Raw genomic sequence first — 25,419 nt, 5'->3', positions numbered from 1 at the left:
GCGATCCTCGCCGCTCCGCGTGTCGGCGTTTGCAAGACCCGGTTGTCAGTTGCCCTGCTCTTTTCAGGCGCTTGACCAAAGAGAAGCACACCCAGCACGACACTCAAACGTAAGGCGAGACGAGGTCTCAAATTCTTCCTCAGTGAACTTCACGGCAGATTTCGATACTACAGGAGAACGTTCGTGCGCCGAGAATGATCTCATCAATTAGGGAATCATCTGTGCATATTAATCGCGGACATAGTTAAAGTTTCGCGGTTGTTCTTTGTTTAGAAAACACGAATGATGTCTGAAACTAAGAAGGCAACTTTGTTAAGATGGGCTAGGCAAGCAGCTAGCCATGTTGGGAGGTCTAATTTGCCCCCTTTCTACATTCAAAGTTAAGGCATTGGCCTTGCTCGTGTACAGCTTCTTCACGTTAGTTCTTTGTTCGTTTAGCAACTTCACTAGACTACGCTTCGCGTTCGCTCTGAAGGGGCAATTCGAGGCCATGAACCCGTCCACGAGATGTAGGTATGCCTCCAGGTCGTGGCAGCAGGCGACGTCGGCGTTCGGCTTCAGGTACGGCGACTTCCTCGTGTCGAGGCGCAGCTCCGTCCCCGCGTGCGAGTAGGAGTCCCAAGGCATCTGCCCGTTTTCGAGCATGCCGTCGACCGTCTCTTTCAGTTTGCGTTCTAAATCGTCGCTCAGGAACATCCCGGGCACTCTGGTGATCACGTCCTGGTCGTTCACGATCCTCAAGACCTTGACATTCTTCGAACGGATTCGGTCCGCAAAAGCGCTGTTCCCGACCCGAGGTCCTCCGAAAGAGAACACCGCGAGCGACGGCAGCTCTGCCACGCGTGTTGTTAGCTCATCGGCCACTAGTAATGCTAGCGCTGCGCCGAGGCTGTGACCGGTGATGGTGATGCTGAGGGTCTCGCCCTTGTAGAGTTCCATGAGCCGTTGGACTTCCTCAACGACCGACTCCGCCAAGCTCGGCACGTGAGCTCCAGGAGTTTTGAACAAGCTCAGGAACCCAGATCCGACCTTGGATTTGGGATCTTCGGTACTCGATATCGGTGCTAGCTTAGTCCGAAAGTTCTCCGCCCACTCGAGACACGTCGCGGTCCCCCGCAGGGCGATCACGACGTCTCTGCGGCCCATCCGCTGTATCTCCCTCCTGTCGTCGCACACCGCAACGTAACCGACCCAGCTCGACCGCTGCGTCAACCAACCGAGGTCCGGAGCCACGTCGTCCACCCACTTGGGGAGCCCGACCGCCGAAGTGGCGTACAGGCTCTTCGTCACCTTATAAGACTTATCCGGCAGCGCCACGTGGTGGGGCATCGGCGCCTCCTCCGTCGGCATGGCGGGGTTCGAGTTGAACGCCTGGTAGGCCGCCTGCACCAGCTCACCGTACCGGATCATCTCCCGCCGGAGGTTCTCGTCGAGCGGATCGAGAAGGCCCCCCCAGTCGTCGCAGCCGTGGTACTGCCGCCACCGGCTCCCGAGGCCGTTCCTCGGGGAATACTCCGGGTTCTTCGACAGGAGCCGCCGGAGCCGGCCGAGGCGGCGCGGGGACATCTCCTCCGCGGCCGCTTTGATTTCGGGCCAGATTCGACTCAAGTTCAAGCGCTGCAACAGTCCCCTGCCCCTTTTCTTCGACGACGACGACGACGACGTGCCGAACCCAAAGTCTGGCTCGGAAGCTGGCTTTTGCGGCCCTTGCGGGAGCGACAAGGCCGGCGTGGATTCCTTCTGGAGGACGCGGTCGAGGTTGGCGAGCTGTTTCCGAGCCGACTCGGTGGAGGTGATGGGTCTGACGGCGGCGGCCGCCGAAGATGCCGAAGGGTTTAGCGATGAGAGGCGGCGCTTGAAGCTGGCTCCGCCGCAAGCAGTCTGAAACATGTGAAGATTGATAGCGCCGATCGCCATTGAAATGTCTGCACGAGCTCCAGAGATAGAGAAAGAGAAAGAGAGTCGAAACCGAGTGGCTTAGCCGGGACGAAGTTGCGTATATATAGTCGAAAATGTAAACTCTTTACCCTGGCTTTTGGCTCGTAATTACGATTCGCACCCGCTCGTATGGCGGGCGGCGTACGCGGTTCACCAAAACTCGAGAGAGCGCAGTCCGCGGCTCGATCTTGATTTGACGGAAATGCCTCCCGGATGACGTGGCAACAGGTCAGCGCGGCAGGCCGGCCGCGGCTTAATGGCGATTTGACGGAAATGCCCCCGCACCAGCAGAGGAGATGTCAGGAGATGAAGGGGCACTACTGTCCTTTTTCCTCCTCTTGGGCCCCACCGACTTTTAGTTGGCAGTTGGAGTAGGTCGTGAAAAGTGGAATGCTTAAAAGTTATTTTCTTTTTCCATTTCCAATTTTTTTTTAATCTACGTGGACCTTTCGCGGTTTAGGACTCGGCGTTTTCGATCTCATTCGATCATCTAACGTTGATTTTGACCTAGAATGTGTACACGTCTATAAAATTCAAGAATCCTCAGCAAGTAATCTGCTTGACCGTGTGTATTTCGAAATTGACATACAAGTTGGAATATAGTTAATTATTATTTTAGACCTAGAGATACATACGGTCATAAAGTAATACAAAATATATAACAAGATACGTTCTCTCGATTTATTGGACCGGCGAATTAAATGTAATAATTGGCATATACACCTACTGAGCAAATTAAGAACTTGATTTATGGTCGAATTACTCAATTGATCTCGATCAACATTTCATCCAATGGTCTTTGTTTTTCAAGGCCAGTCTAAGTTTGATCGGTTCAATATTAAGCAATATTCAATTGCCCAAGGCCTCTGAGGGTGCACACGGTCCACGACCGTGCGCTGATGAGTGTTTGGATCAAACTGGTTGACGTATGCTTTAACAATCAATATGTCAAACATCGCATGTCCTTCAAAGTCCATGGCACTACTATTCCTAATCACCGACACACCAAGTTACACGAGCTGTTCCTTTTCTTCCTAAAGCTCGGGAGGGGAAAAATCAAGCTACAAAGTCATGGAATTTGAACGAGTTTCGTCAACATCAGTTTGCTACGACGACATTGGCTTTTTTTTTTGCGACGTCTCCCATGTTCTCCAAGACACAAATCTGAACCAATCCACTGACCAACTGTGTTCACATAATCTCGTCTTGCTCCCGAGAGAACCCTGGAATAAGACTCCGAGGAACTTGTCGACCAGGAAGCGGGAATTCAACCAGGAAAAAGTCAGCCAATTCGATTTCAACTATGGCGTTGGCAGCGAGCAAAGGGAGGCGGTCATGTCTACTTCGACATCATCTCCCCGTCGTAATTGGACGGCGAAAACAGGCGAAATAGAGGACCACAAAGAAGTAACGCTATCGACCGAAACCCTAAAAACGAATAAACGAGTGAGCAAGACCGGGAAGACAACGGTCTACCCTAGCTTTCCGGTCGTGTCTGGGTGCTGTGCGAGTTTCAGAAAGTGCCCTTCAACCAGAGATCGTTGCGGCAACGTTCTGCCCCAGCTCGAGACTAATCGAGGTCAGTTGCATGGGGGGCTAAAGTGGAGTCCACCTCCTCCTCAGATGCGCCCTGCATGGTATCCTTCGCTCGGAGATTCGCGCTGTTTCGTTTTTTTCCTCACGCGTTCGCTGTATTACGGTCCCCACGACATCGATCTAAGCCAAAAACACGTAGATACTCCACTATGTGTGAGAGATAAGGTCGCTTGTGCTTGGCTCCACCAGCTTCGAGTGCATCACTTTGACGATAAAGAAAGAACGTGAATCGCGATGTGGGACAAGGAGGGAATTAAGAAAGATTAAGAGGTACCCGCGTGGAAAATATATTACACATTTTAGAATATAGAATGCAGCGAGCACAGACACGTTTGGGCTCTTTTTTAAATTTTGATAGTTCGTTTCTGGTTTCGCGATAGGTCCCATAGCGCGTGCATTGGACGGAGACGAAGGCCTCGCCATGTGCATCACGTTGGAGCAGGCAACGCTGCTCCTGCGTAGGTGAAGAAGCGTGACGCGTTGTCGTTCTTTCTCCTGTTCTTGTTTTCTTCTCCCTTTACCATGTTATCGATTGGGACAGGATCGCTTTGCGTATCCGCTCGCTCGGGTGTCGCATCTCTATAATAGTCCTTCGTGATCTCGAGCTTTAGTGATTGATTTCTCTCTTGTTTTTTTCCTTTTGTTTGAATTGCGAGATGCGGAGAATATTGCGTTTTCGGGACAGATTGAATGCTCAAGAAGCTAAACAGAGAATGAGTGGAAATGCAGCGAGAGGAGGGATGCCTGAGGTCCCGGAGAAGTTGGCGGATGAGCGGCTCGAGTCGGCATTGGATCGAGACGTTCGAACGAGATTATCTTCCCGTGAATTAGTGAAGTACTTCGGTTTCCACTTTGCGTCTTATTTTAGATGGATTTGGTGTCAAGAGCTCAATAAGCTATTGCACCTCCTATTGTTTTTCAAAGACCTAAGAACTGGTGGATGTTACGTAAGCAGTGATTCTCAGTACATGCAGATTTCAACTTACATTTTTAATTTCTCTCCAAAGGGTCTCTTGGCCATTCCTCTATTTCCGTAACCTTCGCGAGTGGTTACGAACAGCATCTCGGTCATCGTCCCATGTATTATTTTATACGTGATCATTGTTGAATTAATATCTGAAGTCTGAACCGTGTTGGAGACCCGAGTGGAGGATGTAGACAAATCCGTGTTAGATGAGACGTAAGGGAGAGAGTCATAATTTGATGAGACAAGTGATAATCTTGGATATACTGGGGCGGCCGATTCAGATAAAGAAGTGAACTTAAATAAGGAAAGTTCCCGCTGACATGTGACTCAAGTGTATAGCGACGTATATAGAATAGCGGGACAAAAGGTTTGCGAGGGAAAAGAGAAAAAAATGATGTGGGCACATCTATCCGAGCCCACTTAGATGAGTTTAACAAGTTCATTATAGAATTAAAAAACGTCAATAAAGCCTTGAGAAACAAGATATGGTGTTGTTGGCATCTCTACCAAATTATTTTGGAAGAGGCAAAGTTTGCCTTCTTATCTAAGAAGTGACAAAAGAAGATAACGCAAAGGGCAAATACCATGAAAAACCTCAAATTAATACATTTATGACAAATATAGCCCAAACAAATTTTTTGACTACTAAAAACTTTAAATTAGTACACATGTAACAAATTTATCCCAAATTAATTTTTTGATCGCAAAAAATCCCAAAGTGTAAATTTACCTCAAATTAATTTTTTGACCGCAAAAAATCATAAACCGGTATACCTGTCATAAATTTATCCAAAACTAATTTTTTTGTCGGCAAAAAACCCAAAATGATACATTTATGACAATATATACCATCCGCTAAATTGGATTAGTATCACGAAAAATCATAAAAACCGATACACATATGACAAACAAAAAATAAAACCCAAAATTGGTATACTTGTCATCCACCATGTGTCATCTAACTTGGGAATTTGACAGTAAAATTTAACATAAACTTACGGAGAGTAAATTTGTTACACATGTACCGATTTATGGATTTTGATGATTAAAAAATTAATTTTGAGTAAATTTATTACATGTATATTGGTTTATGGTTTTTCAAGATTAAAAAATCATTTCGAGATAAATTTGTTATATGTATACTAGTTTTAGATTTTTTATGATCAAAAAATTATTTTTTAGTAAATTTATTACAAGTGTACAAATATTAACTCTAACACAAGATTTGTTTATCCGAGATAGAGATGAACGAAGAGAGTCTAGAGGTAACGCATAAAAGAGTTGTTCTAAATCAAAGTCTAATATTTGAAATCACCCATGTTATCACTGTGATGGGTAGGGCACTAGAGAGATTGTCCAACGTACTGGGGTAAATGAGTTAAGGTGGAGTTTGCAAGTGAATGTAATATTGTTACCGCAACACATAATAGCTCTAGTGATATCATTGTTGTGTTAGCAATTACCATTAGTTCATCAAGTGACTATTGGGTGCTTGACTCAAAATGTTTTCATCACATGATCTCTCATATACACTACTTATCATTGCACAGAGGGTAGCAAGGTGTTTATGGAAGACGATGCTACTTATGAAGTAGTATGGATTAGAATAGCTCACATTAAGATGCATGATGGAGTGATACGGATATTGACAAATGCAAGGCATGTACTAGAGTTGAGAAATAATCTTATCTCATTGAGTGCTCTTGACAAGTTTGGATATTGAATCTATATTTAAGGTGGAGAAGTTATAAAGGTCTATTGAGGTGTGCTTACTATGTTGTGGGGGAAGATAGACCGTGGATTGTAATTCTTCTAGGGAAAGATAGTGATTGGCTTGTTTGCTAGATTCTTTAATACTTCTAGTTAGGACAAAACACAAGTGTGGCAATAAGACTTAGACACACGAATGTGAGAGAGATGATTGTTTTGAGTCGAAGGGGTCTATTAAGAGACCATCAAATTGGGAAGCTTAACTTTTGTGAACACTACGATATGTAGAGTCAGCAAAGAGTGAAGTTTAGCATAGAAATTCACCAAATCTTGGAGATCATAGGCTACATATACTTAGACTTATGGGGGCCCTCTCAAGTCTTGTTTGGGGGAGTGCTAGGTATGTATTGTCATTTGTTGATGATTTTTTAAAGGAAGTATGGATTTGTCTTCTTAAACACAAGAGCAAGGTGTTTGGTTGGTTCAAGTCATGAAAAACGATGATTTAAAGGCAGATAGGAAAAAAGATCATAAGTTTGAGAATTGATAAAGAGTTGCATTTTGTTTTGATGAGCTTAGCTCGATTTTGCACAGAGGAAGACATAGTGAAACATCGTGCTGTTGTTGATGTCTCACTCTTTACTCTTAAATGTTGGATTAGATAAAGATTTATAGGATGAAGCAGTGAATACAATTGTATGTAGATATTGAAATAAATAGTTTTTGGGCATAGTAAAGACAACTTCAAGTATGAAGATGTAGAGAGACTATTGGAATATTGCGAGTGATTTGGGAGAGTTACATTGGAAAATTTGAAGACCGTTCAACATGCAGTTGAAAAATTCTGTGAGTACCCTACTTGCTATGTATCGTGAATTGTCTAGTCTATCACTGTGTACTTCGATGGATGTGAAACATTTGTCATTCGTTTAACATATTAGTGTTATTGGTTGTTTGAGTTATACCATGAATAGTACAAAGTAAAAGTTAGAAATATCGCAGGAGAATTGAACTCATTGATGATTGAAATTTCTACGTTAGGATTGCAAAGAAACTTCTTACGGTGGAGAATCCTAGGAACATGTGGAACAACCTCATTCCTCTAAATAATTTAAACCTTGCTTGGGTTTCACAAACATATGTGATAGTTGAGTTTCCATTGAGGCGTTGGGAGAGCTAGCATAGATGATGAGCATTATGACTTGCCTTTAACGTTGAACCAATGTGGAAATTGTTAAATTAATGCCTCAAGTTTAAGCTGTGTATGAGACCTAACCAAATTAAATGATGTAAACCGATTTGTGTTAGATGAGGCATAAGGGAAAGAGTCCTAATCAGACTTCAATTTTTCTTACTTTCCTTTCAAATGATAATCTTTTGATTTACTTAGGTGGTAGATTTTTAAATAAAGAAACGACTTTAAATAAGAAAAGCCGTTGCTCACTTGAGATTCGACAATTTGATCGATCATTGATTGAGCTGCTTATGAAGGAAGCTTCAAATAGTGATTTGTGTGAAGGACTTTACACCCAAATTGTGTTGTTTTCTTTGTGGAAACGTAAGTGTTTCAGGCAATGAGATGATAATTTGTAAGGCAAAACACTCTGGGTTAAGGTGTAATGTAGGTATAAAAAATACTTAAGCGTGTGAGTGACTCTATAATTCTTTGATTGATTAGTGAATTATTTGTTACTAGCTTTCCCTATGGTGTAGGTATCAACACTTGGGTTGAACTACGTAAATTTCTAGTGTTATTAATGTTCCTTGTTTATTTCTCTAATGATTTTGCATTGATTTAATTGCAAGGTTTATTGGCATTTCTGCATTATATTACAACAACCGTGATGAAACTTCCTTCATACTTTGGTCAATGATAGTTGAAGATAGAATAATAATTTATTCACTATGCATACCTTAGCGATGCGACTGACACATTATATCTATCTCTCAATAACGACAATGCATGATAAATTCTTGGAATGTTTGATTCGCAAATAATATGTGTATCTACAATCTTTCTAACTATAGTAGATGAATTGCATCCCAAAATAAGCATACCACTTTATTTTTTGTTTGAAAAGCATACTACTTTTGAAGTTGCAGTGTAAAATGCTAGACATCATAAAAATTATGTTATAAGTTATCTCTTACTTATTGATAACTAAAAACGACTCGTTGGACCACATTTATTTTGGTGTGTGTGTTGATGATTTGGTTGAAAGACTCGTCCATAATTTTCCATGCTATTGACATTTTGGAATGACTTTTTTGCTACTTTGAGTAACACTTTCACTTCATTAGAAACCATATCCTTATTTGGAATCAAATTCACGTGAATCCGTCATTCGTGGAATGCTTTATCTTGATCAATCTCTCCATTTCCTCGATCAATCTTCAATACGACCATTATCGGTCATATCTCTAAACCAAATTGCCAAACTATAGCATTCAATCACACCTTCTTACATGTGTTGCCATATTATATCTCTCACCTTTATGCCCATACATTGATTGTGGAACGTTAAGGGGCACTTCTCTCCCTTAACCTACAAACTTTGGCTCCTTTACTAATTACCCAATGAACAAACTCAAATATCGCACGGTCACAAACGCATTTGATTTGCAATTGACATGCTTTGATACCTTTTAAGTTAATTAAGACAGAAATTCATTGAATGAAAAAAGACAAAAGATTATGACAGTATTTTAGATTTGATATTTTCAAGAACTAAATATTTCTCATATGCATTCGTTTTAAACTTCCTTAACAGCTATTAGAATAACTGACATGAACATTACTATCAAACTACAAACCATTTTTTATATGGGACTCCTATCGACTCTCTTGTCTGGCCTTTTCATTAGATTAGTTTATGTTAATGAATATATTACATCTATCCTTATTGGAAGCCTTAAAGGCTAGACAATCGTCGACTTGGGGGCATAATGTTCCTCCCCATTCTCTCAATCCACATTTCACTTATTTTCCGTTTTCTCGACGTTTGTGAGATTATTGTTAACAAACGTTAGATGAATGCTTGGTTAATTTTAAATAATCCATCACTCATCATCACGTTTAATTTGATCTTTTTGTCTAATACTAAGAGTAAAAATATGTAATTGGAGAGACAAATATGAATTTAAGAAAATTTAAATTCTAATATAATGTGAGATTTTGTGGAATCACTATTAGATAAAGATGCATATCAATATTTAAGTACGCTTTCTGTGTTTGCAAAATGACTCAGATTTCTCAAATTGCAGAACACAGAGAGCCACTCTGCAACTATGGAAGGATCAAACTGCAAAAAAAATAGACATATTAATAAGAGGACTAACAACCCTAATTTTCACAAATGAAATAGAAAGGGGAAATCGAAATCGAGGCGCACCAAAATTTAAACCCTTGGCGCCAATCATTTCCCTCGAAAAGGACCCGGAACAGCACGTGCAATCCCCATCGAAGGTCAGAGAGAGAGAGAGAGAGAGACGAACCAGCTCGAATGAAGCCCAGCGCTCCTTTCAGCGTACGCGATTCGCAGGTACGAACTCGCTCTTCATCTTCACCGTCGAAGTCTGCAACCTCGGATGCCAATTGCCATGTTCTTCAGATGCTAACCCCGCATTCGGGTTCCCAGATTTCGGCTTCTTCCTGCTCGCCCTCGCTCCTCTCCGGTGGGTGATCGCTCGTGCCTCTTCCCCTACGAAACTAGAGTAGCTCGACGACCGCAATTTCGCACCTTTTCTACGACCCTGAATTTTTTTTCTCGTTTTCCCTTTAGATTTCCGTGTCTTTTTCGGCGCCTTGCTTAGCGACGGGAAGAATCTGATTCTTTTTTGCTTGATGCGTTGCCTCGCAGAGCCTCCCGATGTTAGGAGATGGTTCTCTAGCTACGTGTACGAGTCGCCTTCGCTGGGTACGAGCGAGGGGTTTCTGGGTTCTGTTCTCGACGAGAGCGAGCGCGAGAATAATGGGTGCGTTGTTGACGATGGCAAAATAGGAGGAGGAGGAGGAGGAGGAGAAGCGACTTCGCGAGGTTCGAATTGCATCAGAGGCAGAGGCAGAGGCAGAGACCGATTGGGCGCTCATGAGTTTGCCGGTAATTTTGGGAGCAATGAGCTTGTAGAAGAGTCTCCAACAGAGGTGATTTACTGGATACAGTTTTGTTGAATGAGGGAGTTAATTTGGTCTTGCTCACTGAATGGCTTCATGGAGTCAAAAAATTCTTTTTTTTTTTTTTTTGTTCTTTTGGGGGAGGGGGGTTTCATGTTGTGCTATTAGCTCTGGCAAGAAACTTCGGACAAAGCTAATACCCTTTTGCGTTGATCTTTTTGTAGGTTCCAGATTCCTTGGAGTCATCTTTGCAAATTTCAGGTTGGTATTAATTTGCTAAGGTTATGATTTATCGATCTCTCGGTGTTATGCAGAAATGGAAAATAAGGGAATTGATTTTCCATTTCTGCAAGCTGTAAAAGTATTTCTACTTTTGATTTGGTACTCATACTGATTCTTGTTTGATTGATGCAGAACCTCCTGATGTCGGAGAATGGTTTTCAAGCTATGTGTATGAGTCACCTGAGTTGAGCGAATGCAGCAGAGAATTTGTCTCCGGAGAAAGCGAATGCAAGAAAGAAGGGCCTTTTACTGGCGAGAGCAAGAAAGAGCATGGAAATTCAGGGGAAGTAACCAGAGTGAAAGATGGTGATGCTGCTGGTGCCCTTGAGGTACCACACGCCAATGGGCTTGTGTGTAATGGTGGTGGCTCATTCATAAATCATGATCGTGACAATCAAACTCCGACCAAGGTATTGTTCTGCAACCTTTGGTGTTTAGAATTGGGTTTGCCGTGGCATAATCCTTATGTGTTTTGATGAAGAACCCACTTTGTGATCCCCATGGCTCTTCCATAATAATGACTTTCGTTCTTGTAATCAGCTTTCCTCTGTGTTTCTTCAATGGTTGCTGTACAGCTAAATATAACTTCAAAGCCCAGTCTTCATTCTTAATGATACGTTTTTTTCTCCCTTCTGGTGCAGATAGCAGATTCTATGACCCCATCTTTGCCACTCTCTGGTTGGTATAGCTTCTTTCATATATTAAAAGGCACCATTGTTTCACCTCTTTGAAGCTGTTAAGATTTCTAAGTGGCTATAGATGAGTGATGAAAATTGGTAGTTACTCAATTGTAGGTCTCCCAGCAGGCTGATACGTCAGACTGCGTGATGTGTGCGAGTCTATGTGGGTTACATATCTCTAGACATATGTATGTTCTAAAATGAGTTATTTCATGTTTGTCAGAGCCTCCTGACATAACAAATTGGTTCTCAAGCTATGTCTACGAATCTCCAGAATTGAGCACCTTCCCAGGATCTCCTGTTGAGGACAATGGTGATGTGAAAGATGATTTGATTCTTAAAAATGTTATTGGAGAAAAAGAAGACAATCAGCATAACTTGTCAGGTAAGAGAATAGCTGGTGGCACGGGGATCAATGAACGGTTGAACTCTGTCCTCGGTAGCAGCTCTCATGAAGATCTTGAGCATGAATATCAGCACACTCTGGATGAGGTAATCTTTCTTTGCTTCCTTGGTCCTTCAGTATGGATGTTTAGGAAGTGCAGCTTTTTATTAGTGTAATATAGTCAGCCAAGTTCTTGGTGGTTTTGACTCTGTGTTTCTCTGTTTAGATCAAATAGTTCTTGGACAACAATATGCTTAAGTTTCTCCTAGTAAAACAAAAAAGATAAAAAGAAAAGAAAAAGAAAAGCAAGATACTTAGGTTCCTAAATCCATGAAAATGTTCAAAATTTACAGGTTGGCAGTACATCTAAAGGGGACAAACATCTTTTACCTCAGATTCCTTGCCCTAAAATTACTGATGGAAGGATGGAATTTAAAGCTTTGCTAAACAATGACTGGGATTGTAAAAATAAGAGGCCAAAGCAACTTCATTCTGAAGAAGCCATCCTTTTTCACTCCAATATCAACGAGAACTCAAGCAATGGTAAAAGAAAAGCTTGTAGAGAGTTGATTGGTAGATTTGAAGAGGGCTCGGGACTGAAGGCCCAGAATAGGGAAGTTGCTCACACACTGCTTGATGGCGATTTGGGCTTATCTCCAGTCAATCAAACTTCAACAAGAAGATCAACTCACGGAGGTCATGACAAAGAAAACAATCGAAGAGATAATGACAGCACTAGTTTTGTTTCCATAAGGAGGAAGGAAGCTACAAGTGCAAGTGATGAATTGACGAGGCCACGGAGGGCTTTGCACCAGTGCTCACATGCTAAAGGAAATGTTTTGTCAGCTGCTATAGAGGATGAAGCCAAGATGAAACCATTATCAGAAATAACTAATTTCCAGAGCAGTTTTGATGTGCAGGAGTCTGCTGGGAAATGGAAGTGTCCTCAGAAAAGAAAACCCATTCTTGGACCTCCAATGAAGCAGCTAAGACTAGAACGATGGATCAATAGGATCTGAACACAGTGTTCATAAAGTGGCAAAGAGATATGAAATTAAATGCCAGAGTATTCATAACAAAATCCGCATTAGCTACTTTCTCCACATCACAAGTCAATGCCTTACCTTGACAAGTCGTTGCTTTGCATTTTTGAGTTCTATTATTTGTTTGACCTGGACCAGAATTGTTGGAGTGATTATTGCCTTCTGAACTGCCTGAGCTTAAGCACGCCATCTTCTCCTTTTCTGTTCCTCAGTGAGTAAGCCATGTTTCAGCCTTAAAGAGAACTTATTTTCCTGAAAATGTTGGGGGCATTCTGAGGTCGCATCTGATATGGAGGTATTGTAGCCGGATTCAGAATCCATGAAATCATTGACGGTGGTATATAAAGCATCAAGGAAAAGTCTTTATCATGAAAATCAGGTGGATTTATTTCTGTATTACTTTTTTCATCTCTTCTCATTGAACGATAGTACTTGCACTCAAATATGTAAAATTTAAATGCAAGTTCAAGCACCAGTATCATCATACCCTTCTCTTGTGTTTGATTATAACTTAATTAGTGTTCATCAAAGATGCTTGGAAGACAAGACATGGCTATATCAGGATCTCTGTTATAATTAAAGGCATTACAGTAAGTTAGAAGCTACCTGGCAAGATTATGGATTGGGTCAACACCGAAAAGGCACCTTTTCTTTCAGATCAATTGTAGTCTCTCAAGTGCTAAGAGATCATGTTGGTGCCAGTTCTAGTCCGAGTTCTTTCAATATTGACCAAGTTTTTTTTCCCACAAAATAGGTCTATGTCGGGTCTAGCACATCAAGTGTTCAAAAATCTACGCATTTGGTGATACAAGGGGATTCATTTGCTTTGCCTTCAGTCTTCACCATGTAAGAATGGCTTGGATAAGCGAACTGACAAAAATGAAAAACCTTTTCTCAATATCTGACAATCCAGCAATATCAATTCTTTTACAACACTAACAGTTAAGAGCTGATTGCGTTACCAAAAGTCACAAAGCATAAGCAGGGTGATATATTTACTTTCCAATTCAATGCTATGAAAATGGAAAGCAAACTGAGACCTTGAACAGATCATGATCTGACCTAGTAAAATAAATCATATAACCATTTCATCAACCGCAGAAACAGCTCTTGCATCTCCTGAGTCACACTCAAGTCGTCAAGAATGAAACAATTGCACAGGTTTTTCGAATGCAGATTTGTTCAGACATGAAGCCGTAGTCGATAAAAATTCGTGTAAGGCGTAAAGAACTGATATTGCAAAGAACTGATATTAAGTGACAAGAAAATAAATTTGAGTGGGATATGCATTATTCTGGGAAAGCGAGTTTTCTGCTGGTGTGGTCGTTGATTGGAGCCCAGCTTCTGTATCTTTGTGAGTCCTATTTCTTTAAATCACTCAGTTGATGGAATTCTATCATTACGAATCATGATGTTTAGGATTGTGTTTCCTTGCGATCTTTCATTCAAACAGCGTAAGAAGTAACGTTGCTCAAATTCCATTAAACAAAAGACAGGTTATGGATTATATATATATAATATACAAGTGCTTTATATCTTCACGTCCACTGGAATTAGAAAAGAAAACCAAGCCTAGCCATTGTCACGACTCATCACTTAGTTACCCGTCGAGCAAGAACAGGTTGATGAATAGGAAGTTGCGCGATGCTGCGATCTATTGCTGATTGTCAATATGTGAATCGCTTGCTTTCGAATAATTGGAGAGTTGAAGCATATCTAAAATAGGAGTTCAATGAACAGGGAGAGATTTATTGTATGCTGGGCAAAGGCCTCTCTCTCTTCCTGGGCGAATACCTGGAACTATATCCAAACAAACCTAATATCGTCCCATGACGGAAACGACACGAAATGCCAACTACGATTCGTACGAGTCCAATTTGCCAAATGCGGTCCAGGTGCTATGAATTGCAGGATTTAAGCACCTGCATAATATTCAAATTTTTACCACCAAAAGCAAGTTGCGACCTTACAAATTATCGATTCAACAGAAAAAAGTTGGGGTATTTAATTGAATCAAATAATTTGACATACTCAACTGAATAAGGAGCAAAATTTAGATATTCATAACGTCATTATCTTGAAATTTATGAAGCAAATGATGGTCACTTTCAAAAAATAATTTTCGATTGCTAGATAAGAATTTATGTTTGTGATTTGCTTATTCGTACATTACTCAACAAAAGAATAGGGAAAATTCCAAATAAGAGTTTAAAGTGCCTTAATATAAATTTTGTTTCGAATAAGAACCTGAAGTGATTATGATTATTACTAAAAAGGCTTAACTTCGTTGGCTCGCAAATTATTTTGACTAATCATGGGTAGTTTTGTTTAAAGTCAATTTAGTTTCAATTAAATTAAATTAAAAATTTTAAAAAGATAAATGTTTTTTTATTTTAAAGCAAAAACCTAAGTGGGAAGGTGGGAAGCCTCTCACCTGTGGTCTTTGCCCCATCGCTGGTGGGGTGGTAACAATGCCGACGACCCTTACCAGCCAAAGGCGATGATGGCTTGCTAGTCCTTGCTAAAAAAACAAGAGAAGGCGGCAACTCTCTACCAGATTTGGGTGAGGAGTGTGCCCCCCACTCCCCTTGTGTAGTACTGGTGACCCTTGCCCAAGCGGCCATCGTCGCGCCCCATCGGCATTGAAGACCATAGGTGGAGGGCCTGTATGTGTATGTTTTTTTAAGTTTTAATTTTTTTTTAAAATAGAGAAAAAAGGAAAAAAAAATTAAAAAGACTGAAATATCCTTCATCAGCTGGTGAGTTTAAGCCTTTTTAAAGATTGGTATGACAATTTCATGATCTTATTCAAAATAAAGTCCACTTTATGTCATTCTTTGAGAAAATAAAAGTACTTTGGGCTCTTATTTAAAATAATATTAACTTTAGTCCCTAATTTGAGAATATAAATACCCCTTAGGCTCTTATTTAAAATAAGGAAAAATTCTAAATAAGGGCCCTAAGTGCACTCAGTTTTTCAAATAAGGGCGTGAAGTAGCCATATTAGTTTCAAATAAGTATCTAAAATGATTATATTTGTTTTAAATAAGAGCATAACTTCATCGGCTCACCGGTCAACAAAAAATTTCAACTGACCAAGGGTATTTTCGTCAAAACACATTTAATCTATTAAATTAATTTCTTTTGGTTTGAAAATTAGATTAACAATTAAAAAACCTCAAAACAAAAAAAAGAGGCTGGAGGAGCCCCTCCCGTTGGTGGTCGCCACCCCATCACACTGGTTGATGTCGCTAATGCCTGGGTGAGGGGCGACAACCATTGTTGATCGGAGGCGAGGGTCAAAGGTGCTGGGTGAGGGTCGTTGGTGGCAAAGGGAGGGCTTGCGACCATCATCCAGATTTGGGAGAGGGTTGCTACCCTCTCTCGCTTCTAGTTGATGAGGGTTGCTGGTCCTAGCCCAAGTGCTGGCCATCACTATTGCACCACCAACGGCGGGAGGGAGCCCTCTCTCCTATCTCTATTCTTCTTCTTTTTTAATAAATTTTTTAAAATCTTTTTAGTTTGTTTTTTATGGAAAAAAATAGAAAAAAAGGAAAATTTAAAAGACAAAATTGCCCTTATCAAATAGTGAGTTGATGCCCTCATTTGGGAGTGATATGGCTACTTGGTCATTATTTGAAAAAATGATGGGACTTTAAGCTTTTATTTGAATTAATGTGCTCTTATTTGAAAAAATAATAACATTTCAAGTTTTTATTAAGAATTTTCTCTTAAAATAATGTCCTCTTTAGACTCCTTTTTAGAAAAATGAATGTAATAACATCGATACTCCCACCCATCGTGATGGTTGGGCTTTGTTACTTCATCGCAGAGGGAATGATTTCGAATTTTCGAATGCTCGTGATTTACGTGGAGGTACCGGGGTAGTTTACCGGGCCAGCCCTAGGGGTTTATGTCTAAATAGCGGTTTACGGCGAGGCTTCATTAGTGTGTGTGATCGCTCGGATGATCTCCAGTAATCCCCCGGTCATTAAAAAAAAAAAAACATTGATACTTATTCTAAATTTTCCCAAAATAATACATAGCCAAGAAAATGAACCCCGAATCCAAACCACCGGCCGTTTGACGGACTCTCCCTCCTCAAGTTCCGCTCGCTGACTCAGTGCCGGCTCTGAAGCTGATCCGAAAGAGAAGAAATGGCGAGTCTTTCACGTCTCCAGACCATCGCCAGATCATTGAAGCGAAACCCACTTCCCCATTCCCCGACCAAGCTCTTCAATCCGCGCGAAACGATTCGCCACGCGTCGAGCTCCAGGGCCATAGCATCCCCACGATGTTTCACTTCCGTGCCCGGAAATTGGCAGCTCCAAACTCGGCGGACCCTCATCTTGGAGTCGGCTACCTCCGCGTCGGAGTCGGTGAAACTGAACAGGCTCTCCGATTCCGATTCCGGTACTTCACGCTTGCATTCGCGTTCTCTCTAGCTGATTGAGTTTGTGAAAAGTTTAGTTTTTTGGCTTGGACACCTGCTCTACGATGTTCGTGAATGGGACAAATATGGGTCTTGAGATTTTAGGAGAAAGAGCGTGTTTTGGAGATTTTGACGTGATGGTTGTTCGTGGGTAAGCAGAGAAAAAGCTTGATGATTGGTTGACTAGAAGAAAGGTTGTGTTTTTCTCATTAGTTCTTTATATCTGAATTGAGTTCAATAGTGGAGTTTGCGAGTTAGGATCGAAGCTTCCAGGGAGACCAGAGTGACACAAGAATTGACCACAACTGAAGATTGTTCTGGTATTCTTCGTAGAGATAACGAGTTAAAAAACCGAAAAGCAGTTTGTTGAACAGTTCTTCGATTTCTTATGGTAATTAGGTGTGAGGAGCGATGTTTGAATGTGCTTTGATTTGATTTAACAAGGGTTTTTCTTGAGAAGGATTCATTGCAATCTTCAGGAATAGTCGAGGTCTGCTTGGATAGACCTGGAGCTAAGAATGCGATAGGGAGGGATATGTTGAGAGGGTTACAGAACGCGTTGGAAGCTGTGAGGGAGGACACTTCGGCAAATGTTTTGATGATCTGCAGCGCGGTGCCGAGAGTGTTTTGTGCTGGTGCTGATTTAAAGGTATTACCATCACAATACTAAGATTTTAGGCTAAATGTATTATTCCATCGGATGTATGTTTTTGACTATGTAGAAGCTGTTTTTGGAATCATAGTAGATGACTTTCTGGTGGGAGTACGAGAATGTCGATTGTTTTTTTGGGTAGATAACTCTTAATGACAGGCTAATGTTTTTTAGAATGTATAGCGCTTCTTGTACATTTGTTATTCATTTTGGTTACACTTCTTCCTCCCTCTTTTACTCTTTTTAAAAGCATGTTTCCCATATGCAATTTCTTCATTGTTTCCCTCGTCTTTCTTTGAGTTGGCAGGAGCGCAAGACAATGAGCCCATCTGAAGTTCAGCTTTTTGTGAATTTACTACGTTTGACATTCTCCTCATTGGAGGTGGGTTTTTGCCCTCTCTGTTTTCATACCAGATTATTTTGCTTGCTGCCAGTGATGCCCACTTATGAGCTATTGCATTTTTATTGCCTCTAGAGCTCTTAGCGGCAGGGTACATCACAAGGCTTTTGCTCAACATAGTATGGTCTATGGTGCACTAGTTTTCTAGTTTGGAGCTTGAAGCAAGATTAACCTTTAGATAATCATCCACTTCAGTATTACAAATTTTTTCGTTGTTCTCGTATGCACACTGTTTGTATCTGCTTATTTAATTCCTGTATGATAAATTCAAATTAATCAAAGTTTGGCTGTGTAAGTAAAAAAAAAAAAGTGCGATTTTCAAACCATCATGGACGAGCCCAAGACATCTTTTGCCTTAGTGATGTACTTGCATAGTTTGTCTGTAAGACCTTATAAATGACTGATGACTCTTGCTGCTGTAAATCCATGGATTGCATTGTGGATCTGCATTCTAGTTTGAAATGTGCCTTTTCTTAATCAGACTGATGAGCTGAGAGCTTAGACGAATTTTTATGCTATAAGCTATGGATATAATTATGCAGAATCACATTTCATTAACCTACTCTTGTACACTTTTGCACGAACTCCTTTTTACCTTCTAACTTTCAACGCCATTTTATAGCCACTTGACACTTTTTGGATTGGCTTCTGGTCTCTTGTTGGCCTTTCTGATTAATTTAGATGTTCCTTAGCGGATCCCTCTGTTTTGGTGCGTAAAGCTATTATGCTAGTTATGTTTGATTGCTTACATGGATTACTTGAATGTGGAATTTAGGATCTACATATTCCTACTATTGCTGTTATTGAGGGAGCAGCTTTAGGGGGAGGACTTGAATTGGCCCTATCCTGTGACCTTCGAATATGTGGTATTAGCTCTTCATTACCTTCCAAGTCGACCTCCTTTTACGTTAGGACTGGGTTCCTCATAAGTCAGATATCCCTCATACATCCTTGCTTTGCCACTTATTGACAGGAGATGATGCGGTTCTGGGCTTGCCTGAAACAGGACTTGCCATAATTCCAGGGTATTACACAATTTTGTTAACTTATATCACTCATCTTTTTGTAATGGCACTGCTTTTCTGTATGAAGCAGATTTATTTTCTAGGTGGTTGATCAAATCTATGACAATCGAGGACATTAAAATAAGAATCAGAAATCGGTAGGCCAGATTTGGACTGGCAAGGCAGGTCATGACAATCAAGGACATTAAAATAAGAATCAGAAATCGGTAGGCCAGACTTGGACTGGTAAGGCAGGTCATCATCTGCATCAATATTTGTGGCATAATCTAGATATTCTTGGGATAATTATTTTAAATAAAAATAGGCTCTCCACAGTTAAGAATTGCTGAATTCTTCAGTACTTTAAGAACCGAGTCTCTTCTCCACTCCTTACATATCTGTGCTTCGTATGTTGAGCTCATTGTATAAAGTCTGATGCAATTATTCTGCCCCCAATCTCATTTTTGCCTTTTTCTCTTCTTTTGAGGCACCTTACTCATGAAATGCAATCATCGGTTATACTTTGTTATGGTTCTGCAGGAGATCCTGTTTTTCACAGATCAGAGAAAAATTAGGGAATAAGCAGTGTCGCTTATTCTTCTTTCTGTGTAAATTGATTTCATCAAGAGTCGAGTCTCCTATTAATAAATATGCAATATGCAAGAGGACTTGAACATTTGGCATTTCTTTGTTGTCATCTTTAAGCGTCAGAGCGATTAGATCGTCCATCTAAGGGAAATCACTTCTCATTTGGTTTGTTTCTTTGCAGAGCAGGTGGTACACAGAGGCTTCCTAGAATAGTGGGAAAGTCTTTGGCAAAGGAACTCATATACACAGGGCGGAGAGTTGGAGGCAAAGATGCAAAATCTATGGGTATGCTTATGTGGTTCATGGTGTTGTCCCTTTGATGAGCAGGGAGGAGGAAGTTGCTACTCATGCTGTAGTGGTTCACATTGGCTATGTTGCAGGTCTTGTCAATCACAGTGTTGCCTCTGGTGAAGCTCATCTAAAGGCACTTGAGATTGCGAGGGATATCAATCAGAAGGTATAACATCCATTTTTGCTGTTATTCACATCTTGAAAGTGTACATGGAAAAGAATGGTGGAGCAACCAGATCGTCCCATGATATATGGTTATGATACTCTATCTGGCTGTCTAGAACAAAGAATTGATCCATCAAGCGGAAATGAATTTTTGAGAGATGCTTTATCCCACTTATCATCGATATTGTTATTATTTGTTTTTCGGGTTCAGCTTACTACTCTAGGGGCCCTCAAACTAGAAGGTTGATAAAGGATCAATCAGCGGAAGGATTGTTAGTCTGTTCATCAACTTAGAACATCTGTTTGACTGTAAAAGGGGTTTAACAAAAATGTTTTCCCCTTTAAGGAGTGCATAGAAGCTTGTTATAAATGGGAGGCTCATGATGGTGCCTTGTATTGCTGATAGGATTGGCAATCATCGTATTATGCCTCAAAGATACTCTAACGAGAAACTTCTAATAATGTTCATTCAGAACTTCAAGGAGCTGAGCTGTTATCTTTACCGAAAGCAAGATATAGTGAGTTTATATTAAATTACCAACTTCTAAGCATAGCAAGCCCTATGACTTTAGTTCCTGAATAACTTAAACGGGAACAACCATGTAGTCCATGGTACCTTACCCTTGAGATTGTCAACACTTCTTGATCGCCAAGTATATGCCCCGTCAATTCAAAGATATAAATTGTTTCTTTGATAACATCTTGTAAGAATGTTCAGGTGAAATTTTCAGTCAATTTGTCGTGTCGAATCATCTATATCATCTTTCATTCCTCACACGATTGAAGTATTTCCTATTATTTTCAGGGTCCATTAGCCCTCAAGATGGCTAAAAGAGCGATCGACAAAGGATTAGAGTTGGACATGGTATCAGCACTTGAATGGGAGGAGGATTGTTACGAGCAACTATTGAACACAAAAGATCGCTTGGAAGGTTTAGCGGCATTCGCCGAGAAGCGGAAACCCAAGTATACTGGCCAATAGCAGATGCGTGTGGTTTTTATAGATCCCGGTTGTTGTCAGCTTTCATTTTAAGCTGCGGCGGTAGTAAGTAACATGTATCTTATCCAATTGCCGCAAGTGATACATCAATTTGCTGATCTACCATCCGGTAGCCAATTGTACCTATTATGGTTGACCCAATTGGAAATGAACTGTGGCGCCACTTTAATGCGAATTTGCCTGGCAGTGCAAATGACATTGTACAACATTGATTTGAATGAGCTCTAATTGTCCTTTTCTTTTAAGCTGTCGAGCAGATCTATGAGGCTTTAGGTAATGTTCTTGTCCTCTTTGAATGTGAACTTGAACGTCAACATACATCGAACGAGTCCACTCCAAATTTGAAAAGTCAAGAAATGTACAAGCAATTTGTAGATAGGCTATATTATCCTTAGTCCTTGAGCGCACGCGCACATGTTTTTTCCCGCGTTGTCTGAGCTTTCGGTGCGCCGTTCAGTGTTCACATTTGGGACACGTGGGAACAGGTTGAACTGTTGTCCGAACGAATAATGACTAAATGGATACTTTGAAAGTTATGACTTCACACTTCAGAGGGCGTTTGATTTTTCTCCAGAATTCAAAGCTTTTTAATTTTCTTGAGATGAAAACTTTGTTTCTCTTGTGCATATTCTGATTTCTGTTGAACATTGTTGAAGTAACCAAAGAAAATTTCGTTCTTTACCTGTGTTAAAAACTATGCACCGACAGAAGGTGAAACCTTCGTCCCCTAGCCCCGAAGGGAAAGGTAGGGACATGTTCACCTCTATAATAACAACAAAATTTCTGACGAAACAAGGGCAATCTAAATATTTATAATCTTGTTGGTCCATTAAAAAAATGGATATTCGAGAAGTAGCCAATTAGGGAAGCGGGCGGCTTTCAATGTACTTGGTTTATACCCATTCTATTCCCTGTGCTTATCCAGACCCCTCTTTTTCTATGTAAAAGGGAATTCGCAAGTGCTTAGATCCATTTCCACTTCTTTCTTATAGCTACTAGATCTGATTGGTAACGTGAAAAAGGAAAGATTCCACACTTCAAGCATCTACTGTGTGGCTTCCACAAAACTTCTCAATAATGCATTAACAAAATCTGTATTCACAGGTTCAAGGGAAAGGAATAAAAAAAGAAATAAAAAATCTCCCCTTTCATTCACTTTATACATATATTTAGAATAATTTCTTCCCCAATTTTTCTTTTTGGTCGAAAATTTTCTTCTCCCACTTCCACTCCCAACAAAATTCCAAAGAATTTATATTCCTCAGGCGAATCGTCCACGGGGCTCTTTATCAAAATTGTCCTGCTCCCTCAACAAGTGGTTTCACATTTCACTGTCTGTCGACATCCACTGACCATCAGCTGCTGCCCACTTGTCCACATTCCCACTTGCTGTCCAACTTGCAAAGATCCGTTGACGGCGTCAGCATTCCCCACTCGCTCCGACCCGAATTGAGCCGCCGCTGCCCGACCCGCCGGCACGGCCGCCTTCTTCCTCCTCTTCGAGGTCTCGCTCTCCGACGACAATGAGGAGGAGGAGGAGGAGGAGGGCGATGCTGATGATGGTTCCGGGGATGACCGCTTCGACGTCACTCTAACCGGGTCGGGCTCGCCCGAATTGACCCGGAGAGGGAAATTGAGCAACGCCCGCGAGCCCCGCATCCGGTAAGCGGCCCGGTCGTAAGCCAGCGCGGCGTCCTCCGCGGTCTCGTAGGTCCCGAGCCAAACCCGAGCCCCGTTTTTAGCCGGGTCGCGAATCTCCGCCGCGAACTTCCCCCACGGCCGCTGCCTCACTCCTCTGTAATGCTTCCCCTTCGCCGGGACCGCCGCCTGGGCCGCCTGGGCCGCCTTCTCCGTCTGAGGGACAGCGGCTGCGGCTGCGGCTGCGGCTGCGGCTGCGGCGGCGGATTCCGGCGAAGAAGCCGGCGCCGGCAAGGAATCCAGCTCCCGCTTAACCACCTGGCTCGCCCCGAATCCGGGACCGGGTGGCCCGCTCGGCTGGAACGGCGCCCAACCGACCGTGAGGGCGTCGCGGAGGACGCCGTAGAGGACCATGTCTTCCGGGTCATCTTCTTTGAGCGGCAACTCGCCCCAGTTCTCGGTCAGGCACGGGTACAGGCTGCTGAAGCTGGAGCTCCCGCAGATCACCGGGGCTCCGGCGCCGCAGAAGTTCCGGGTCGGCGGCGGCGGCGGCTCGAAGAACCGGCACTCGGAGTCCTCCGACAGCAGGTACCGCCGGACGGAGTCGAGGAACGCCGACTCCGGCTCTTGAAACATCTCCACGGCCATGATCGGAACTTCCCGGTCGGTCGGTCGGTCGGTGGACTACTGTTTGGGCACTGAATTCGGGTTTCCGGCGTCGCCAAAGCAGGAAAGATCCGATCTTATGGAGGAATCCCGGTCGTTTGAACTTCTGGTTATGGCAGAACGCCGAAGCTTATATAGCCCGAGCAGATGCATGCACCCTGCGCGAACCGATATTTTGTCCTTTTATTTTTAATTTTATTTATTTATTTTACTTTTCTCCATTTCATTTCTTAAAAAAGATTGGATTTCGTTCTTTATCCTCAGCTTCTATGAAAGTTCGCGATCGTGCCCAAGTTGCGTGGCGAGCAGTTAAAAACACGTGGTCTTTTCTTTCCTTGTTACAAAGGGAGGCCCGTGACGTCATCGCGCTTGCCAAACGTTGTTTGTCGTCTTGCCAGTCACTTGATGTTGTCCTACTATGGCGTCGATCGTCCACTTGCGCAAGTTGTCCCCGGGGCGGGTCCCATCTCATTTTTTTATATTTCTTTGGTCGACGGTCCCATCTCGTTCATTCCCATTACTTTTAAGACCCTTTCACACATTTATGATTTAAAAAAGGGAAAGAGAAAAGGATAAGTTTATATAGGAAGAAAAAGAGAATTCGAAGTTTTAGACCGTAAGCACATATGTCTATACATTATTAGATTGGGAGACTTGCTAAAAGAGTTAATACCTTGAAAAGTTCCGATATATATATATGATAAATTTACCAAAAACTAATTTTTTGATCATCAAAAACCCAAAACTGATACACCTTTGGTAATTTTATTCCAAACTGATATATTTATGACAAATTTACCATTTATTAGTTTTCGTTAAATTTTACTTTGAATGATACGTAATGTTGATTGGTATACCAATTTAAGATTTTACTCTCCGTCATCGTCACGGTTTATAAATTTTTTTTTTTATATTTTTTGGTGGTATTAATCTAATTTAACATAAGGTATATTTGTCGCAAATGTCTTAGTTTGGAGTTTTAGCGGTCAAATAAATTAGTTTTTTGGTAAATTTCTCATAAATATATCAATTTATAATTTTTTATGGTCATTCGGGAGTAAATTTGCAATAAGTGTACAATTTTTGGATTTTTCATGATAAAAAAAATAATTTTTGGTAAATTTGTTACACATGTATTAGTTTGAGATTCTTCGATATATTAACCATTGTTAAAAAAAGTGTTAAATGTATTGTGTAACGGTTAATTTAATTCTAAATATTTCAATTAGATAAATTTTATTATGAATCTTTCAATTGTACCAACTTAATCACAAATTTTTTTATGATTTATCAATTTATTCATTTAAGCTAATTTTGGTTGATTTTTAATTTTTTTTTTTTACTTTTCTTTTCATTTCCTTTCCTTATGTTTTTTCCCCATTTTTTTTCCTTTCGTCGGCCTTAAGCGAGGGTCGACCTTGCCGGATCTGGCAATGGTCCCTCTCTAGATATCGAAATTTCTCACTCTGTCACAATCCACTATAAATCGATACTTAACTTCCCCGGTGGTATCTATGACAAGGGCCATTCATGTAATTTTGAGTGTCGCCTTTCGAATGTCGTAGTCCCGTGAGGCAAATGACCTACGGAGCCATGTTTAGCCCACGCAATTTTCCTTTTCTTATTCTGCTTTTTTCTTTTTTTGGTCAATGCAATTTTTGCTTATTCCGGTCGCGTTAATTTAGCTGCCAAGAAAAAGAGCACGTGCTAACATGACGAGGTGGGCGTAGAAATTATGGAACCGGAAGTACATCGATCCTGGACATGTCCGGGGCGAGTCTACGGGGAGAGGTCAACTGTCAATTTCACGCAGGTAACGTTTGCCATGCCAAGAGGTGACCCACCAACCACCACCTCAAATCTCGGCT

General features: G+C 41.5%; 4 protein-coding genes across 6 annotated transcripts; 2 read left to right on the top strand and 2 right to left on the bottom strand.

Moving 5' to 3' along the window:
• Positions 1–286: 286 nt before the first annotated feature.
• Positions 287–1,962, bottom strand: LOC104441950 (phospholipase A1-Ibeta2, chloroplastic). The gene has a single exon (XM_010055216.3). The coding sequence runs from the start codon at positions 1,915–1,917 to the stop codon at positions 313–315; it is 1,605 nt and encodes a 534-aa protein (XP_010053518.2). The 5' UTR covers positions 1,918–1,962; the 3' UTR covers positions 287–312.
• A 7,673-nt stretch (positions 1,963–9,635) lies between these two features.
• On the top strand, positions 9,636–13,107 carry LOC104441948. Of its 3 annotated transcripts, XM_010055214.3 has the most exons (8): positions 9,636–9,753; positions 9,850–9,886; positions 10,072–10,355; positions 10,550–10,586; positions 10,740–11,017; positions 11,249–11,285; positions 11,511–11,779; positions 12,026–13,107. In XM_010055214.3, the coding sequence occupies exons 1-8, from the start codon at positions 9,715–9,717 to the stop codon at positions 12,689–12,691; spliced, it is 1,647 nt and encodes a 548-aa protein (XP_010053516.2). In that variant the 5' UTR covers positions 9,636–9,714; the 3' UTR covers positions 12,692–13,107. The 3 variants fall into 3 exon arrangements, with proteins under 3 accessions (XP_010053516.2, XP_018727858.2, XP_018727857.2); XM_018872313.2 differs by having other exon boundaries at positions 9,683–9,886; positions 12,068–13,107; XM_018872312.2 differs by having other exon boundaries at positions 9,683–9,886.
• A 3,666-nt stretch (positions 13,108–16,773) lies between these two features.
• On the top strand, positions 16,774–21,492 carry LOC104441947 (probable enoyl-CoA hydratase 2, mitochondrial). Its single transcript, XM_010055212.3, has 8 exons — positions 16,774–17,128; positions 17,627–17,796; positions 18,107–18,181; positions 18,975–19,065; positions 19,173–19,224; positions 19,973–20,076; positions 20,172–20,248; positions 21,053–21,492. Exons 1-8 carry the CDS (start codon positions 16,873–16,875, stop codon positions 21,227–21,229), a joined length of 1,002 nt encoding a protein of 333 aa, XP_010053514.2. The 5' UTR covers positions 16,774–16,872; the 3' UTR covers positions 21,230–21,492.
• Positions 21,493–22,304: 812 nt separating this feature from the next.
• Positions 22,305–23,668, bottom strand: LOC104441946 (ethylene-responsive transcription factor 2). Its single transcript, XM_010055211.3, has one exon. The coding sequence runs from the start codon at positions 23,531–23,533 to the stop codon at positions 22,556–22,558; it is 978 nt and encodes a 325-aa protein (XP_010053513.2). The 5' UTR covers positions 23,534–23,668; the 3' UTR covers positions 22,305–22,555.
• Positions 23,669–25,419: the final 1,751 nt, after the last annotated feature.

The sequence above is a fragment of the Eucalyptus grandis genome, chromosome 4 (genome assembly GCF_016545825.1).
Source record: "Eucalyptus grandis isolate ANBG69807.140 chromosome 4, ASM1654582v1, whole genome shotgun sequence".
Classification (NCBI taxonomy): Eukaryota; Viridiplantae; Streptophyta; class Magnoliopsida; order Myrtales; family Myrtaceae; genus Eucalyptus; species Eucalyptus grandis.
This window is presented reverse-complemented; position numbering and strand designations above follow the sequence as displayed.

Bases quoted from the DNA above. Each gene is read 5' to 3' on its own strand.
- LOC104441950 (XM_010055216.3), bottom strand. From the start codon at position 1,917: ATGGCGATCGGCGCTATCAATCTTCACATGTTTCAGACTGCTTGCGGC.
- LOC104441948 (XM_018872312.2), top strand. From the start codon at position 9,715: ATGAAGCCCAGCGCTCCTTTCAGCGTACGCGATTCGCAGGTACGAACT. The intron at 9,887-10,071 runs GTGGGTGATCGC...GTTGCCTCGCAG, and splicing joins CTCGCCCTCGCTCCTCTCCG to AGCCTCCCGATGTTAGGAGA. The intron at 10,587-10,739 runs GTTGGTATTAAT...TGATTGATGCAG, and splicing joins GTCATCTTTGCAAATTTCAG to AACCTCCTGATGTCGGAGAA.
- LOC104441947 (XM_010055212.3), top strand. From the start codon at position 16,873: ATGGCGAGTCTTTCACGTCTCCAGACCATCGCCAGATCATTGAAGCGA. The intron at 18,182-18,974 runs GTGGGTTTTTGC...TGTGGAATTTAG, and splicing joins TGACATTCTCCTCATTGGAG to GATCTACATATTCCTACTAT. The intron at 19,225-19,972 runs GTATTACACAAT...GTTTCTTTGCAG, and splicing joins GGACTTGCCATAATTCCAGG to AGCAGGTGGTACACAGAGGC.
- LOC104441946 (XM_010055211.3), bottom strand. From the start codon at position 23,533: ATGGCCGTGGAGATGTTTCAAGAGCCGGAGTCGGCGTTCCTCGACTCC.